Genomic DNA, 18300 nt, shown 5'->3' with positions numbered 1-18300 from the left:
ATGATAATCTAGATGTCCTACCACGACATCATAGCCCCAGGGACATAATATTTTTTAAAAGAGAATGCACGAAAGGTGAATAGGGTTTTAATTTATTAAAATAAAATAATAATTATTTAATAAATTTCTTTCTAATTTATTTTCGAATGATATTTATTTTAATTTATAATTTTTTAAAAAGAGAATACTTTTAGATAGAGAGAATAGGATTTTCATTTATTAAAATAAAATAAGAATTATTTAATAAATTTATTTCTAATTTTAATTTTGTATAAGATTTGTTTTCAAATGGTATTTATTATATATATTTTTTTAAAATAGCTCCTTTTAAATAAATTTACTTATGATTTATTAAAATTTAAAAAAAAAATTAATTTTGCTTAAAAAGATTGTCTTTGAAATCCTTATTTTTAGAGTGAGCTCTTTGGACAAGGTCCAACCTCGTCGTGAACGAGTGCTGACCTCACGACCTCACCATAACAAGTTGGGTAAGGGCTTTTCATAGATGGGGTTGGAGCGAGGTATTTTCACATATCGAAAAAAAATTTTAATCTCGGATTTTATTTTAACAACGTTTAATGTCTCTATGCCGCCAAATGACCACAATTTGTGGTGGGAACAATTACCACTACTATTAGTGACGCCGAGTGCAGAATGCATCGCAAAAGTGTCACATTTGGCGACGTGTTTTCTGTGTTGTGTCGCCAAATGATCCAAATTATGGGAGGTGGGGGGGGGGGGGGGGGGAATTTGTGCTACCTTTTAGCGACGTGGAGTGATGTGCACGTCGCCGAAAGCCTTTTTTAGCGATGCGTATTGTTTAATGTGTCGCTAAATTATACAAAATAAATGTAAGAAAATTTCCTCCTAATGTTCTATCTTTTAGTGATGTGAAATACTCTAAGCATCACCAAAAGGTCACATTTTGTGGCATTGACCATGTTGTGTGTTGCTAAAATTCAGAATTCTTGTAGTGATGATAGTAAAATCCCCGGACCATCATCCCAGCCGACCAAACGTCACGGCTGAGCAGTTACCGGTCGATCTATAGCGGGACCCACCTACGTATCTCATCATATCTTTTTGGAGGTTTGTGCCACTGACAATAAAGCATGTCCAATAAGTAAATTGTACTTTAGAAGCTTTCAGCCTGCCACGTCAGAGATTGACATGCTCGTTTAAGGAAATGTGTGAGGGACACTTTTTTACTTTTCTTTTCCTGGAATGCTTTGAAAAACATGTGCACACTTTGAGATGTGTGTACAGACACTACAGTGACACTATAAAAGGAGTTTTCATCTACAGGCGGAGGTATGCGATGCTTTACTGTTGAACACGCTTTTGCTATAGGATACTGACTATTCTTCTTCTACGTTTCTATGAATCACTGACTTGAGTGTCAGAATGCCAATGCCGAGAACTCTTTCCTGACCTGGCACTAATGTCATTCATGTTGCATGACAACATGGTGTCTTCTCCTCGTCAACATTCGAGCCACATTCTCAGCTTATCATCTTCTCCGCTATTGGACAGGATCATATTTGGCGTCGTCTGTGATCCACACAAATATCCTACAACACGAAGTCAGTGATCCACACAAACGTTAGTCTCGAGCTAGGAAGAGATTCCTAGCGTTGACCCTCTGACGCTCAAGTCAGTGATCCATACAAACGTAGAAGAAGAATAGTAAGTATGCTGTAGCAAAAGCGTATTCAACAGTGAAGCATCACATACCTCCGTCTATGGATGGAAATCCTTTTTATAGTAGTAGACACTCATTCAATCTCCCAAGTATTCATGGTTTGATTCTCAACTGTGGTGTATTGCATGATATTTTCCTTTGATGGATGATAAATATAGGATATTGGACTACTGAGCCGCTCGCTACAGGAATTTCTAGAATTACCCTAATAACTGATGGAAAACTTGTGTGGGATCAAATCTATTATTCTTAGAATTAGTCGACCAAAAAACTAAATGTCAGCGCTAGCTAATAATAATAATAATAATAAAATTTATTTTCTACTTTACAATTGAATGATATCTATTATTATATATGATCAATTTTTAGATAACTTGTTGAGGCTTAAACAATTAGCCTGCTTATCTCTTTGAGGTAGGATCCCAAATACAATTAAATGATAAGAAGAGAAAACTAGAAGTGAAGATATATTCTTAAGGCATTGATTCCTCTCTTGTGCTTAGTCTAATCATCATATTTTGATGATTTCACAATGCGATTTAAGTTGCATATTTATATTTGATTATATAAATTTAGATCCTTCATGTAGTTCAAAGATTGAGATCAATGAACATGAATGACAAACTTCATGGAATGAGAGTGGATTCTATTAGAAATTTAATGTAAATGAGAAATTAAATCTTGATTGTTGGATCAAAATTGACAAATCTTATTCATCCAACTTGAAAGGTTTAAGTGCCCTTTGGATGACTTAACCTTATTCATTGATTTCTAAAGGGTGACATCTAATGAAGAGGTAGTGTGTCTCTTAGGAAAGGATGCAATCTATATCATCCAATTCAAAATTGATGAATGAGATCTAATTAAACTAAGAGGTTCTTATACCCCTTCACTTAGTATAAATAAGATCCCTCACATCCTCATTTCAATGACTCAATTCCTTCCAAGCAAAGCAAGTATTACATTCTATACTTGCATTAGAGAGTTTGAGAAGCTTCTTCAGTTCAGAGATCTTATGATTTGTAGTGCTGCTATCGTAAGATAAAGTCATTGTATCTTGGGAGACGGTTGTCGTGTTCCATGAGCACCGTGTGTAGGGTAAATTCATCTTAAAGAGATATAGTCTAACTTTAGCCTTGACTTCGCCAAAGTGATGTTATACTGTCATTCTGTCCGCACTCAGATTGCACCACAATAAGATCCCAATAATTTTAAGATGAAGTTATTCATGTTGGAGCAATCCCAATGGTCCGTGCGACCATGTATTTTGGTGTTTGAGCAAAGGGTTTAAGTTAGGTTTACCTTTGTTATTTGATATGTGTATGTGAGTGTGCAGGTTTGCAGGATACACGTATGACTCAACTTGATGGCTTTAGGTCTGGTGAAGGATGGAGCATCCAAGGGACCGTGGACAAGGCAGTAAGGACAAGGGTCGAGCGAAACGACTTTGAGGCATACGTAAAGGATGACATTGGGACAAGCCGCGGGCTTGGGTGCATCCGAGGGATGAGAGCCAAAGAAAGTATGCTTGAAGGTAAGAGGTCAAGGCTGCAACAAAGAATCAAGTGAGTCGTAAGGGTGAGGGTCAGAGTGCGTGAGATTATACTCGGGGTACTAGTCGACTGGTACTTTCACCAATCGACTGGGGAGCGAATAGAATGTCTTTGTTCACTCAGCCAGTGTAGAATAATCGACTGGTACTTTTACCAGTCGACTGGTATCGAGCCGTTGGGATGTAATGATCAAATCTCCACAAAAGGCAATCTACTGGCACTTTCACTAATCGACTGGTAGGCGGGGTTTGCCAACCCGTGGCGTATATAACCAAGGCTTTGGAGCTTGGTTAAGGTTGACGAAATTAGACTTGGTTGAAGCCTAATTAGTAGTCAACTAGTTCTCAAGTGCTTCTGTAATCCAAGAGGTCTTGGTGAGTGTTGTGGTGAGGTTTCTCCACCCACAAGGAGACTTGAGATAGCCGGAGTTTCCGGGGGATAATCCACCGAAGGATTGAGGGATCATCCACCTTATGGACTGGTGTGGAGTAGAAGCCCTAATCTTCGAACCACGTAAATTGACATGTTGTGATTTGCATTTCCTTTCTTTAGTTTAACTTTCTACTTGCTTTATTTGTATTTCCGCTAGTGCACTAACATTGTAGAAAGAAGCGATCAATTGGGGGAAACGTCTATTCAACCCCCCTTCTAGCCTGCTACAAGATCTCCAATAGTTCATGCAATCTTAATGGATTCATCATTGACGACTCCTATTCTACCAGCGCATGGCGAGAAGCCAGAGAAGTTTTTAGGTACGAATTTCATGATGTGGAAGCAAAAGATATTATTTTACCTAACCACATTGAACCTTGTGAGATTCATATGTGAAGATGCACCCTCTATATCTCAAGGTAAAAATGATAAAGATAAGAAGGCGGCATGTAATGCTTGGGGACATAGTGACTTCTTATGTCAAAACTATATCCTCAATGACTTGGACAACACGTTATACAATATGTATCTTCCAATGACAACTACAAAAGAGTTATGGGAATCTCTGGAAAGAAAGTACAAAACAAAAGATGTTGAATTGAAGAAATTCATCATCAACAAATTCTTATACTTCAAGATGATTGATTCTGAAACTATGACAACTTAAGTTCAAGAGTTGCAGTTGATCTTACATAATCTATATGCCGAGGGCATGACAGTGAATGAATCCTTTAAAGTTGACACGATAATCGAGAAACTTCCACTATCTTAGAGGGAATTCAAAAATTATTTAAAGCACAAGCAAAAGGAGATAAGACTTGAGGACCTTATTGTAAGACTGTGGATAGAAGAAGACAATCGTAAGCAATCAACATCAATAAAAATGTCTATATTTGCAAAGCCAAATATGCTAAAACCAAACACTACCAAGAAAAGAAAGTATTCTGGTAAAGGACAAGGCCAAGGGAGAGCCAAGAAGTTCCAAGGAATGTGCCACAACTATGGAAAACTGAATTACAAGGCCAAAGACTTCTAACGCCCAAGAAAGTCACTCAAGTGCACATGACTGAAGATAAGTCAATGCCAATAGATATGTCAAAATTAGACCTAACTGTCATTGTATTTGAAACTAACTTAGTGAACAATCCAAGGCAGTAGTGGGTTGACACTGGTGCCACATGACACATTTGCTCTAACAAGGCCTAGCTTTCAACTTATACCACTATAATAGGAGAAAACTAATCATGGGCAATTCTGTAACTTCCAACATTGTTGGTCTTGGCAAGGTGGTACTAAAGATGACATCAGGCAAAGAAGTGGCACTAATTGATATGCTTCATGTTCTCGATGTAGGATCGAAAAGAATTTAGATATCTCCACAATGACATGATATTGTCCACTTTGGGCCTAAGCCCTCATGGTTTTGCTCTTGGGCTCTACCCAAAAGGCCTCATGCCAATGGAGATATCTTTTTCTTATAAACTCATGATCTTTTCCATGTATTTTTAATATGGGACTATGTTTGCAACCTTGCAACCCCAACAATCCCCCCCTCAAACAAAGGACCATGGGCTTCCCACGTCCGATCCTCGACCCACCAGGTCTTCCTGCCCCTCGGTCTACTCGACCTACTAGGACTTCCTGCCCCTCGGTCTACCCGACCTACTAGGACTTCCTGCCTCTCAGTCTACCCGACCTACTAGGACTTCCTTGTCTAGCCGCAACTAGGACTTCCTGCCCCTCGGTCCACCCGACCTACTAGGACTTCCTGCCTGGTGTCTGGTCCTCTTGATCTGAACATAGGTGCCCCCACTTTCTTTGTTCGAGGTCAATATTGTACTCACATGGTTCAATCAGACCATAGCTCTTGTGCACAGTCGACGGTTAAACCTTCTGGCAATCCGGGCTCTGATACCAATTGTAGGATCGAAAAGAATTTAGATATCTCCACAATGACATGATATTGTCCACTTTGGGCCTAAGCCCTCATGGTTTTGCTCTTGGGCTCTACCCAAAAGACCTCATGCCAATGGAGATATCTTTTTCTTATAAACTCATGATCTTTTCCATGTATTTTTAATATGGGACTATGTTTGCAACATTGCAACCCCAACACTCGACATTCGGAAGAATTTAGTGTCAGGGTTAGCTCTTGTCAAAGCTGAATTTAGGCTAGTGTTTGAGTCAAATAAATATGTATTGATAAAAAAATGGTCAATTCATAGGTAGAGAGTTCATGGAGAGTGATCTATTCAAAATGAATGTAATAGTTGTACACCATGAATTCAATGGCAATAAAATTATAAATTCTTCTTATTTGGTTGACTGTTCCAATTTATGACATCTTAGACTTGGACATGTAAATTATAACACTTTATGATGACTTATAAATTTAAATTTATTGACAACATTTAATGTTGATCAGAAACATAAATGTGAAATATACGTTGAAGCGAAAATGATAAAGTTGTATTTCAATTCAATGAAAAAAAGCACGACCCCTCTAGAATTAATTCACAGTGACATATGTGACTTAAAATTTGTGCAAACTAGAGGAGACAAAAAGTACTTTGTTGCTTTTATTGATGATTGCATTAGATACTATTATGTGTATTTATTGAAAGGCAAAGATAAAGCCTTAGAAGCATTCAAAATTATAAGAATGAAATTGAGAATCAAATTGGTCAACGAATTAAAAGAATTTGAATTGATCGAGGAGAATATGATGGTCCATTTAATGAATTTTGTGCATAATCTGGCATTATTCATCAATCGATAGCTCCTTGCTCTTCTCAATCAAATGGGATTGTCGAGCATAATAACCAAACTCTTAAGAAAACGATGAATGCTATGTTGATAAGTTTGGGCTTACCCCAAAATTCGTGGGAGGAAGCTATTTTATCGACAAATCATATTCTTAATAAAATCCCTCACAAAAGGAAAGATAAAACTCCTTATGAGCTATGGAAAGGTCATAAGCCTTCTTATAAATATTTGAAAGTGTGGGGGTATTTGGCTAAGGTAGAAGTGTCTAAGCCAAAACAAACTAAAATAGGACCAAAGACAATCAATTACATTTTTATTGGATATGCCAATAATAGTAGTGCATATCAATTTTTAGTGTACAAATCAACAATCCTTGATGTACATGTTAGAACAACAATTGAATCAAAGAATGTTGTATTTTTTGAAGATATCTTTCCTTGCACAGATAGGAAAGAGGAAAGTTTAAATAAAAGAACTTATGAAACTACAAGTAAAGATAATCATGGAAATAATGAAAAACCAAGACGCAATAAGAGGGTCAGAATAGTAAATTCATTTAGTCCTGATTTCATAACTTATATGTTGAAAAATAAACCAAGGACAATTGTTGGTGCGGTTAGCACTAACGGTCTAACTCAGGTTTTGATGAATGACAAATTAGGTTAAGTTAGGTCTGTCGTTATCTAATACTCTGACCGAGTGTGCAGGCGAAGTCCAAACAGGTCGACGAGCTGACCGGATGTCTGGCACGAAGTCCAAGCGGGTCGACGGGCTGACCGGATGCTTGGCACGAAGTCCAAATGGGTCGACGGGCTGACCGGACATTTGGCATAAAGTCCAAGCGGGTCGACGGGCTGACCGGACACTTGGCACGAAGTCCAAATGAGTCGACGGGCTGACCAGACATTTGGCACGAAGTCCAAGCGGGTCGACGGGCTGACCGAACGCTTGGCACGAAGTTCAGCTAGGTCGACGGGCTGACCGGATAGTTGGCGAGAAGTCTAGACGGGTCGAAGGGCTGACCGAACATCTGTCAAGTGAGTAAAGTTAAGTCACTGGAAGGGAGTGACTGTGAGGACGCGTTCCCGGGAAGGAAACATTAGGCATCGATCCGGCTTAGATCCATTTCGGATATCTAAGTCGAGATCGTGACTAGATTCCGGTCTCGGAAAGACAGAATCTAAGTCATACTCTTTATATTGAACTTATAAACTGTGCTAACACTTTGTTTTGCAAGTTACACATTATATATTTGCCTCGAACTAACCTTGTCTTGCAGGAGAAGGACTTTCTGGAGAAAGGAGGTCCGGGCGCCCAGAGGCAAATATTATCCAGGACGCGGCGTCGACACGTGGAGCTCGCTGGTTGAGACTACCACATCACACCAGGGCGCTCGGAAGGGATCCGGGGCACCCCGAGCCTCCTATATAAGGAGGGTCAAAGGCCGAGCTCAACACAATAACTCTGAATTCAATCTCTGGTGCTCCTACGAAGCTCTTCCGACGACCTCCGATTCAAGTGTTCTTTCTTATTGTTGTTGGTATTATCTTTTAATAGTTCTTGTACTTGATATTGTAATTCTATTTACGAACTATTAGTGATTGTCCAACGAAAGCACTCAACGAGTGCGGGCCTTGGAGTAGGAGTCTACAAAGGCTCCGAATCAAGTAAAATTGGTCTGTGTTAGCATTGCTTTCTATTTCCGCTGCGTACTCTTTTCGAAAATTGTAAATCGATATTCACCCCTCCCCTCTATCGAACGATCACGATCCAACAACAATAAGTAAAACCTTATCAAGTCCTAAGGCTCCCTTTTTGAAAGAAGTCATCAATAGTGAAATAAATTTCATCATGCAAAATCATACTTGAGAATTGGTAGATATTCCACCTGGAATCAAGCCTTTAGGATGTAAATAGATCCTAAAGAAGAAATATAAAACTAATGGAACTATTGAAAAATACAATATAAGACTAGTGGCAAAGGGATTCAGATAAAAGGAAGGTCTTGACTTCTTTGATACATATTCATCAATAACAAGGATTACATCCATTCGAGTACTCATTATTATTGTTGCAATATATAACCTTGAGATACATCAAATAGATGTGAAAATAGCCTTTCTAAATGGTGAATTAGAAGAAGAATTATATATGGAGCAACCTGAAGGGTTTGTGGCTCCAAGATAAGAAAATAAGGTGTGTAGACTTGTGAAGTCACTATATGAGCTAAAACAAGCACCAAAATAGTGACATGAGAAATTTGACAAAACTTTGATGTCAAATGGATTTAAAATAAATGAGAGTGATAAATGTATATATATCAAAGACACATCTGACTTGCTTGTTATTATCTGTCTATATGTAGACGATATGCTCATCATGAGAAGTAATCATGATATAATTATGACTACTAATTAAGAAGATGTTGACTAAAAACTTTGATATAAACGATATGGGTATAGTGGACGTTATATTTGGGATTAAGATTGATAAGATATTAGATGGAAGTATTCTTTCACAGTCTTATTATAGTGCGACAATACTAAAGAAATTTAATATATGATCTTTTCCATGTAAAAATACCGATGGACTTAAGCTTGTACTTGGCTAAAACCATGGTGAACCTATATCCCAATTGGAATATTTGAGGATAATTGACAGTTTGATGTATATCACTAAATACACACATCCAGATATTACCTATACGATCAACAAATTAAGTAGATTTATAAGTAATCCAAATAATGACCATTGAAAGGCATTAATAAGGGTTCTTAAATATTTAAGATGCACCTTAGAGTATGAATTACATTATACAAGATATACAACGGTACTAGAAGGCTATTATGATGCAAATTGGATATCTGATACAAAAATTCTAAATCCACCAGTGGATATGTATTTACCGTTGGTGGTTGAGCAGTCTCATAGAAATCCATGAAATAAACGTGCATAGCTTGATCAACTATGGAATGTGAGTTTATTGTTTGGATGTATACTAAAAGCCTAGCTTTTTGTATAAACATAAGAATCATATTGGTCAAATGCCTGCATTTATGTTAAATGCAATTGCCCATTTAATTTATATTGTAGATAACATGGCGTGTGGTGTCACACAGAAGATCATATTATCAGTTCCTTATAAATTATAAATAGTAGCTCACAACCAAGATGGATTGGGACAAACCATTGGAATGGTTGTAGTGTATTTTGGTATTAGTTTATCTTGACTATAAAGTTACACTAGTACACTATGTGTGTATTGAGCAGAACCATTTGAGATTGTTTTTTTTATACTGACTGCATAAAAGAACAAAACCTCTGTTATTATGGATCTGTTTACTCTTAATCCCGATATAATAACAAGCACATATACTTAATATTTATTTCTTTAATTTATCAATGGGTGAGATTTAGTTCGATAAATCAATAGGCCCGATAAGTTGGGAAATGATATTATTTATATGGTGTGTTGTTGATTATAGAAGGAAACTGTGTCCTAGTAATCTAGGTTGATGATGTCCCCTTGAGGAGCTCATAAGGATTATCATGTAAACCCTGCAGGTGAAATTAGTCCGGCATGATAATGAAGTTGAGTAGTACTACACTTGGAGCTAGATATTAATTAAATAAGTTGTCAGTAACACATTTAATTAGTGGGCATTCGATATCTTAAACACAGGGAGACTAACACACTTATGATAAAAAGGAGCCCATAATGTAATTTGAGATTGGTGTGGTAGTTTAATAATAACTCTTTAGTGGTATGAGTTATTATTGATGAACTTGACTTGGGTGTTCGGGGCGAACACAAGAAGCTCAAGCTCATCGGGAGACCAAAACCAATTTCTCCTCTCGGTCTTTGTTGTAGCCTCTATAAAGCCTTGTATCCATAAAGTCCACTTTTACCCAAGTCCTTCATGGAGCCCAAGTAGGGGCCGACCAAATTAAAAGGAAAAGGAAGTTTTTGATTAAAAACAAAATTTTGTTAAAATATTTCCTTATTTGTAGTTATCTACAATGGTTAAAAGAGATATTTTATTTTTGATAAAATCTTTCCTTTTTGTAGTTATCTACAATGGTTAAAAGAAATATTTTAATTTTCTTTAAAACTTTTCCTTTTATAGTCATCTACTAAGGGAATTTAAAAGAGAGATTTTAATCTTTCCTTTTATAGCCATCCACATGGTTTTAAAAGAGAGTTTTAAATTTTAAAATCTTTCCTTAAAAGAGAGATTTTAATTTTTGATAAAACTTTCCTTTTTGGTAACCATGATTTAAAAGAGAAGTTTTAATTTTAATCTTTCTTTTTTTGTAGATGTCTACATGATTTAAAATAGAGAGATTAATTTTAAAACTTTCTTTTATTGTCATGTATAATAGGAAATTTAGAAAAGAGATATTTTAATTGTTATTAAAAATTTCTTTTTTTAAAGGGAGGCCACAAATAAGGAAGTTTTAATTATGTTTAAAACTTTCCTTTTTTGTCATGAGCAAGGATTATAAAAAAAGAGGAGGTGATGCCTTATGGTGTAACACATATTATTATTCTCCTATTCGCCTTGCTTGTGGCCGACCCTCTCCTTCTCTCTTCCCTTAAGGTCGACGACATCTATATTCCCTTCTTCCTCCTTTTCTTCCTTCTAAGGTCGGAGCTTGAAGAAGAAGAAGGAGAAGACAAGAAGTACCTAGGTGGTCGGTTGCTTGGAGGGGAAGAAGAAGAGAAGGAGTTTCCTATTTTGGCATCTTTTGGTGGCTCGAGAGTCTTGGAGGAGAAGAAGTGGTTCGAGTGGATTCCATCTTGGTAGATCGTTGCCCACACAACGTCCAAGAGGAGGAGAGAAATACAACAGAAGATCAAGATGTCTTTAGCTAGAAAGAAAGGTATAACTAATTAATGGTTTCCACTTCGAATTAATTAGTTGGTTTTCTTTGCATGGATTCTGAAACACCAACACAAGAGGCTAGCGATTTTATGTTTCGATTTCGTGTTATCGATTTTGTATTTCAATTTTGTGTTTCGATCTTGTGTTTCTATTGTGGTCTCTGTAGTTAAACCTAGGGTGATTGTATGAAGTTAAATATCCAATTTCTTTGAAAGGCTTTGTCTAGGAAGTGGTGGATGATTCCATAACCAAGAAGGCCTAGTGCCTCGCCATGTTTAACCTGGAAGCCAATCTTTGAAATAGATATTTAATCAACTTCTGTAATATGGTTTAACTTAGGAAGATCACATCGATTAAACTTGGAGTAAAAATGTTAAGTATCGTTTCCAATCCAAGTTTAACTTTTGAAAAGCAACTTGGATTAATAATGTTAAGCATCGTTTGCAATCCAAGTTTAACTTCAGTAGGGCACATGAGTAGCTAGGTTAAGTTATGTGCTTGTATAAATTTTTGTACAGGGGAAATAGAACGGTGTTTCGAGTAGCAACCAACATTTATAGCCTTAGATAAAGCCGCAGAAGAAGTTGAATGACTTTGATGATACATTATGATAATCAATTGGAAATTACAAGGGCACACAATAGCATGTATAATGGTAAGTCACGATATAATATTCTTTGATGACACAATACTATTAAAAGGTTTGAATAGAGATCAAATATACTGCATATCAAGAGAAATGAGATTAAAAATCTACAAACAAGAACATTCATAATGGTAACCCAACTTTGTTGATTGGAGATCCCAAGATCTTGGTTTAATGGGACAACAAAATTATGAAAGTTTACGTGAGCAGTTGGACTAGTTCCCCTCTCATTCCTAGGATGGAAAAGTGCTACCAGACGATCGAACCTGAGTTTTAATAATGATAAAAGGTTCAAAAATTAAGATGTCTTGTGATCTAACAAGTGTGACTGAACTTGTAGGAAAGTCCTAAGTATTCTTAGGCAAAAGTTCTAGTGGATTCTAGGCAGATAGAAAACCCTAGGGGAGGTAACCTTAGGTCCTAAGGGGAGATAACCTTAGGTTATAGAAAGTCCTAGCTGCGATTAAGCAACGAAGTCCTGGTCCAGGAGACTAGGCAAAGTCTTGGCAGGTCAAGGACATCAAATGAAATCCTAGGGTCGTGGATTCTAAGTGGAAGTCCTGGGGATCGCGGACACCAGGTGGAAGATTGGACGGGTTATGGAGCGGACGTCCGGCATGAAATCTGAAGTCTCAGACGTTAAGCAAAAGTTTAGTCGGTCTGAAGGACCGGTCTGACAAAAGGTAAACTTTCTTGAGAGGAGTAGCTGAGGACGCATTCCCCAAAAAAAGAACAATAGACATCGGTCCAACCTAAAGTTTCAGTGAAACTCAAAATCAGGACTAAACTGTCCAAAGGTTGTCAAATCTTATCTCTAAACCTATGAATTTTTTTATATATTTTCAATGTGAGATTTAATTATATTCCCAACGTGGTAGTAAAAGATAATTATACTCATCTCATGCACCCATTACAACCCGTCTCTAGGTTATGTGAAGGGACGTAAATCATAGGGTCAGTTTTTAGCCGACCACCAAGTTGGCTAGGAAATGAGAGAGGTTTTCTTTCCTAAAACATGTGTCCGTCGAGAATTGATCACTTGTCCTATTATAACAAGTCTATCGGGAATTGTATTCGCAACATATGGCAAAAAAAAAGGCAAAGTGCTCGGTCCCAGTGCCCTCGCCAATTTGTTTCATGACAAATACGGAGGAGGTAAATTATGGTGACTGAGAAGACAAATAGATGGGGTGAGTTACATGGGACGTAGGGATTTACGCTCCGCTAACCCGATCCGACTCCTTAATTTTAAAAGTAAATCTCTATCTAATTACCGCCTTATATCCATCGACGCGAATTGTATTCCTAACATGTGGCATAAAAGAAGGTGATTCGCTCGCCCCCAGCGTCTCTGCCAATCCGTCTCTAGGCCAATACGAAGGAAATTAAATAAATCACGGGTGACTACTAACCATTAATACATATGATAAAGCATGAGGAGAGATATGATTGAATATATCAAATTTCGACTCTAAAATCTTATATAATAATACCTTATATTTTAACTATCGTATCATTCGAGGGAATAAATATATTCCTACATGATTTAGGTAGAGGGTGCATGATTACTAGAATGTATTGTCCGGACTAACTAGAGAGGAGAGATAAATAGATAAAGTTTACAAATTAAACTTCTCTTTTGCAATAAAAAAATAAATCAAACGATTAGTTCCCGTAAGGTGATTGACAACTAATAGTCAATTGGAATAATATTTAGGGAGTGTTGGGGAGAATTTTTACTTAATCAACTTGAATTACTTTCAGTTAATTGGCCAGTCAACTATTAGTTTGGAAAGCTCAATTTGAATACTCAAATATATACAAATTTATCTTAAAGAAAAACAGAAAATATCTTCAATCTTTTATATAAAATCATATGTATATATATAATTTCATTTACATCCAGTCCATTGCATGAAGGAACCACACTCGAGGAACAAGTTAATGAGTGGATCTCATTCTGGATATATATATATATATATATATATATATATACACTCGAGGAACAAGTTAATGAGTGGATCTCATTCTGGATATATATATATATATATATATATATATATACTATTTCTAATGGTTTAAATTCCCATGACCTCGGAGATGATAAGGATACAGAGAATAATATCCTTTCTATATAGTAATATAGTTACTGATTTTGATGAATTTTTGCTTTGATTGACTACGCAAAACAGTCTTTGTCAATGGCTGACATCAAGGCACAAGAAATTTATAACATTTTTTTGGTTCTAAAAAATCAAAGTGAGAAATTCAAACTTGCCGATGACCAGATGCATCCACACGGAATATATACGATGAGAATTTTCTTAATTAAATTTGACCACGCTCTCATACAAAATCGCAAACCGAGAAGACCCCCGAAGCGGGGCCGTCGACAACTCGCGAGGTGTTTGGTCGAAGTCCCGAGAGAGAAAAAGAGGGCGCGCGCGGGAGCATGGCGACGACGGGCAATACTGGGTGCCCGGCGCCGCCACCTGTGACCTCGAATGGGTCATGGGACGGCGACAATCCCCTCCACCACGCGCTGCCGCTCATCATCCTGCAGATCTGCCTGGTGGTCGTCGTCACTCGCAGCCTCGCCTTCCTCCTCCGCCCCCTCCGCCAGCCTCGCGTCATCGCCGAGATCATCGTACGTCGCCAACCCCCCATGAATTACACCTCTCAAACTGATATTTTAGTTTTCACTTTCAAGTAGATGCATGTTTGCTTAACAATCATAGTTTAATCAGGCTTTTAAAGATGTTCATGAATAAATATATCGTCCGCTAGTCCAATGCATGAACACGTATCTCAGTGTGAATTGCCATATGTACTTAAAAATGAATAATTCGAAGAAAAAAATAATAAAAGGACGAATAAAATGAAGAAGCTTAATAAGTCTGTTTCAACTGCGTAACAAGTCAAGTCACACGTTTACATATTCACGTCAGAGATTTGGAAATAGAAAGGAAAATGGTGAAGATTCTTCAAATTAATTAATTAATATAATATAATATAGTACAATTTTGAATTGGGATGCAGGGTGGAATCTTACTTGGGCCGTCGGCTTTGGGCCGTAGCTCGAGGTTCATGGACAATGTTTTCCCCAAGCGGAGCTTGACGGTGCTGGACACCCTCGCCAACATCGGCCTCATCTTCTTCCTCTTCCTCGTCGGCCTCGAGCTCGACCTCCGAACCGTCCGCCGCACCGGAAAGGGCGCCCTCTGCATCGCAGTCGCTGGCATTACCCTCCCGTTCGTCCTCGGCGTCGGCACCTCCGTCGTGTTCCACTCTACCATCGCCAAGGGAGCCCGCTATGGCCCCTTCCTCGTCTTCATGGGTGTCGCCCTCTCCATCACTGCTTTTCCCGTCCTTGCCCGCATCCTCGCGGAGCTCAAGCTCCTCACCACCGACCTCGGGCGCACGGCCATGGCCGCTGCTGCCGTCAACGACGTCGCGGCCTGGATCCTCCTCGCCCTCGCCATCGCCCTCTCCGGCTCTGGCTCCCCAATCGTCACCCTTTGGGTTCTGCTCGCCGGACTGGCCTTTGTAGCCGTCGCAGCCTTCTTCGTCCGACCGGTTCTCGCCTGGATGGTCCGCCGTTCCCACAACGAGGGAACCATAAAAGAGTCCTACATCTGCGCCACCCTCGTCATCGTCCTCGCGGCGGGATTCACCACCGACGCGATCGGCATCCATGCCCTCTTCGGGGCCTTCGTGATAGGCGTGGTCGTGCCCAAAGACGGGCCTTTCGCTGGTGTGCTAATCGAGAAGATAGAGGATCTCGTATCCAGCCTCTTCCTTCCTCTCTATTTCGTCTCCAGCGGCCTCAAGACCAACGTCGCCAGTATCAGCGGCGCGCGTTCCTGGGCTCTCTGCGCCCTCGTCATCATCAACGCCTGCCTCGGCAAGATCATTGGCACCATTGTCGCCTCCCTCATCTCGAAGGTTCCCGTCCGAGAAGCCGTCACGCTTGGCTTCCTCATGAACACTAAAGGCCTTGTCGAACTCATCGTCCTCAACATCGGCAGAGATCGCAAGGCTTGACTCAAAAACCCTATAGACGAATTAAGACTCTGTTTCGATATGTTCAAATCTTTGTTCTCACGATCATTTCATCGAACAGGTGCTGAATGACGAGACGTTCGCCATCATGGTGCTAATGGCACTGTTCACCACCTTCATCACCACCCCTATCGTTATGACCATCTACAAGCCGGCTCGGCGAGCGCCTCCATACAAGCACCGGTTAGTGGAGAGGGGCGACATGGACAGCGAGTTCCGTATGCTCGCCTGCTTCCACGGCAGCCGCAATATTCCCACGATCATCAGCGTGGTGGAGTCCTCCCGCGGCACTGGCCGCCGCCGCCTGACTGTATACGCCATGCACCTCATGGAGCTCTCCGAGCGCTCTTCCTCAATCTCCATGGTCCACAAAGTCCGCCGCAATGGTCTCCCCTTCTGGAACAAGGCCAGCGGTAACTCCGACCAGGTGGTGGTCGCCTTCGAGACTTACCGCCAGCTTAGCTCCGTCACCGTTCGTCCCCTCACGGCCATTTCAGACCTCGAAACCATCCACGAAGACATCGTTGCCAGCGCTCAGCAGAAGCGCGCCGCTCTCATCGTCCTGCCCTTCCACAAGGTGCAGCAGATGAACGGCGGGCTCGAGTCCATTGGCCACGCCTACCGCCTTGTCAATCAGCGAGTCCTCCAGCATGCCCCTTGCTCCGTTGCCGTCCTCGTGGATCGAGGCCTCGGTGGCACCACTCAGGTCGCCTCCAGCGAGATCTCCTATACTGTCGCGGTCCTCTTCTTTGGTGGCGCCGATGACCGTGAGGCACTCGCCTACGGCGCGCGCATGGGGGAGCACCCGGGGATCGCCCTTACGGTCCTCCGCTTCTGCCCCGCGGCTGCAAATCCAGAAGACATCAAACAAGACGAGGCGTGCATAGCCAAGTTCAGGGCTATCTTGGAGTCCTCCACAGAGGCGGAGCGGTCGGCCAGGTTCGAGGAAGCGGAGGCGGCCGACAGTGCCGGGATTATAGCGGCCATCAAGCGCCTTGGGCGGTTCCACCTGTTCCTCGTGGGCCGCTCTTCTTCGGCGGTTCCGCTGGCGGAGAAGAGCGATTGCCCGGAGCTGGGCCCTGTAGGTGGCTACCTAGCCTCGTCAGAGTTCTCAACCATTACGTCGGTTCTGGTAATACAACGATACGGTTCCATGGTCGGAGCTTCGACTCTGGTGTAGGATTTTGATAAGCAATGTGTATAATAGCCGGTGGTTAACATGGTCTTAGTCACTTGATGGTTATTATCTTTTTATTTTATCTTCCTAATTGTCAAATGAATTGGGTAATCTACTGTACCTGAGTACATATAATCTGCATTATACGGAGAAATCCTTAACAGAAGAATACACAAAGTTACAGATTTTTAATACTTCGTCTCCTCTTCACTTGTAGAACGCTCTTGGTGATACCAGAGTCATTGTCGCCCATCGGCAAGCATGGTTTTTTTCTCCGACATCATCAACCACTCGCCAAATCCGAATATAAATCATCAAAATCCAGCTTCTACTGCTCTGTCAATAATCGTTCAACCTAATCTCAAATTCTCAATTCCCTTCCATCACTTCTTTTCATGAATGAGTCTCTTTAAGTTAAATTAGATGAAAATGACTATTTGATTTAGAAAAATTACCTTTAAATATAGTGATTGCTAATGACTTAGAAGAGTTTATAGATGGTACACATCCTCGCCCTTTCAAATTCTTTGATCTCAACAATTTAGTTGTAAATCTTGAGTATACCTTTTGACAATGTTACAATCGTCTAATAATGAACTGGATTTATTCATCATTGACTGAAGGATTCAAAACTCGAATAACAGTAGGCGCAGAGATGGAGTCAGAAATTTTATATCGAAGGAGTGAAATGATGATCCTGTCCAAAAGTCAAAGAGATAAAAAGTTAGGGATGTGACGCTTATGCTGACCTCCCGTGAACTCCGCACGGACTTGCAACATAAACTACGTCAATGCTGAGTCAGGGAAGGGTCTCCGGCGTTAGCCCTCCGGCGTTAGCCCTCCGACGCTCAAGTCAGTCACCGGCGATGAGGAATGAAGCGGAGCAACAAGAGAATTGTAGCGCAAACAGTGAATATCATATACCTCCGTCGATTCTTGGACCCCCCTTTATATAGGGCTCCGGTAGTGCGCGTGCATGTTTCCCAAGGCAAGCACGCTTCTCAAAGCTTCCCCTAAAAAGACTTGTTAATAAAGTGTTTCTGACACAAAACCTTAACAAGCCGAACATATCTCTG

The 18300-nt window shown here is 40.1% G+C and overlaps 1 protein-coding gene across 1 annotated transcript; it reads left to right on the top strand.

Annotated features, from left to right (window-relative positions):
* Positions 1–14358: 14358 nt before the first annotated feature.
* LOC121985995 (cation/H(+) antiporter 19-like) lies at positions 14359–17390 on the top strand. The gene is made up of 3 exons (XM_042539745.1): positions 14359–14632; positions 15025–16023; positions 16109–17390. The coding sequence occupies exons 1-3, from the start codon at positions 14438–14440 to the stop codon at positions 17225–17227; spliced, it is 2313 nt and encodes a 770-aa protein (XP_042395679.1). The 5' UTR covers positions 14359–14437; the 3' UTR covers positions 17228–17390.
* The last annotated feature ends 910 nt before the right edge of the window (positions 17391–18300 follow it).

This window comes from Zingiber officinale, chromosome 5B (genome assembly GCF_018446385.1).
Source record: "Zingiber officinale cultivar Zhangliang chromosome 5B, Zo_v1.1, whole genome shotgun sequence".
Taxonomy (NCBI): Eukaryota; Viridiplantae; Streptophyta; class Magnoliopsida; order Zingiberales; family Zingiberaceae; genus Zingiber; species Zingiber officinale.
Note: the sequence above shows the minus strand (reverse complement) of the source record. Positions and strands in the feature narration are given on the sequence as shown.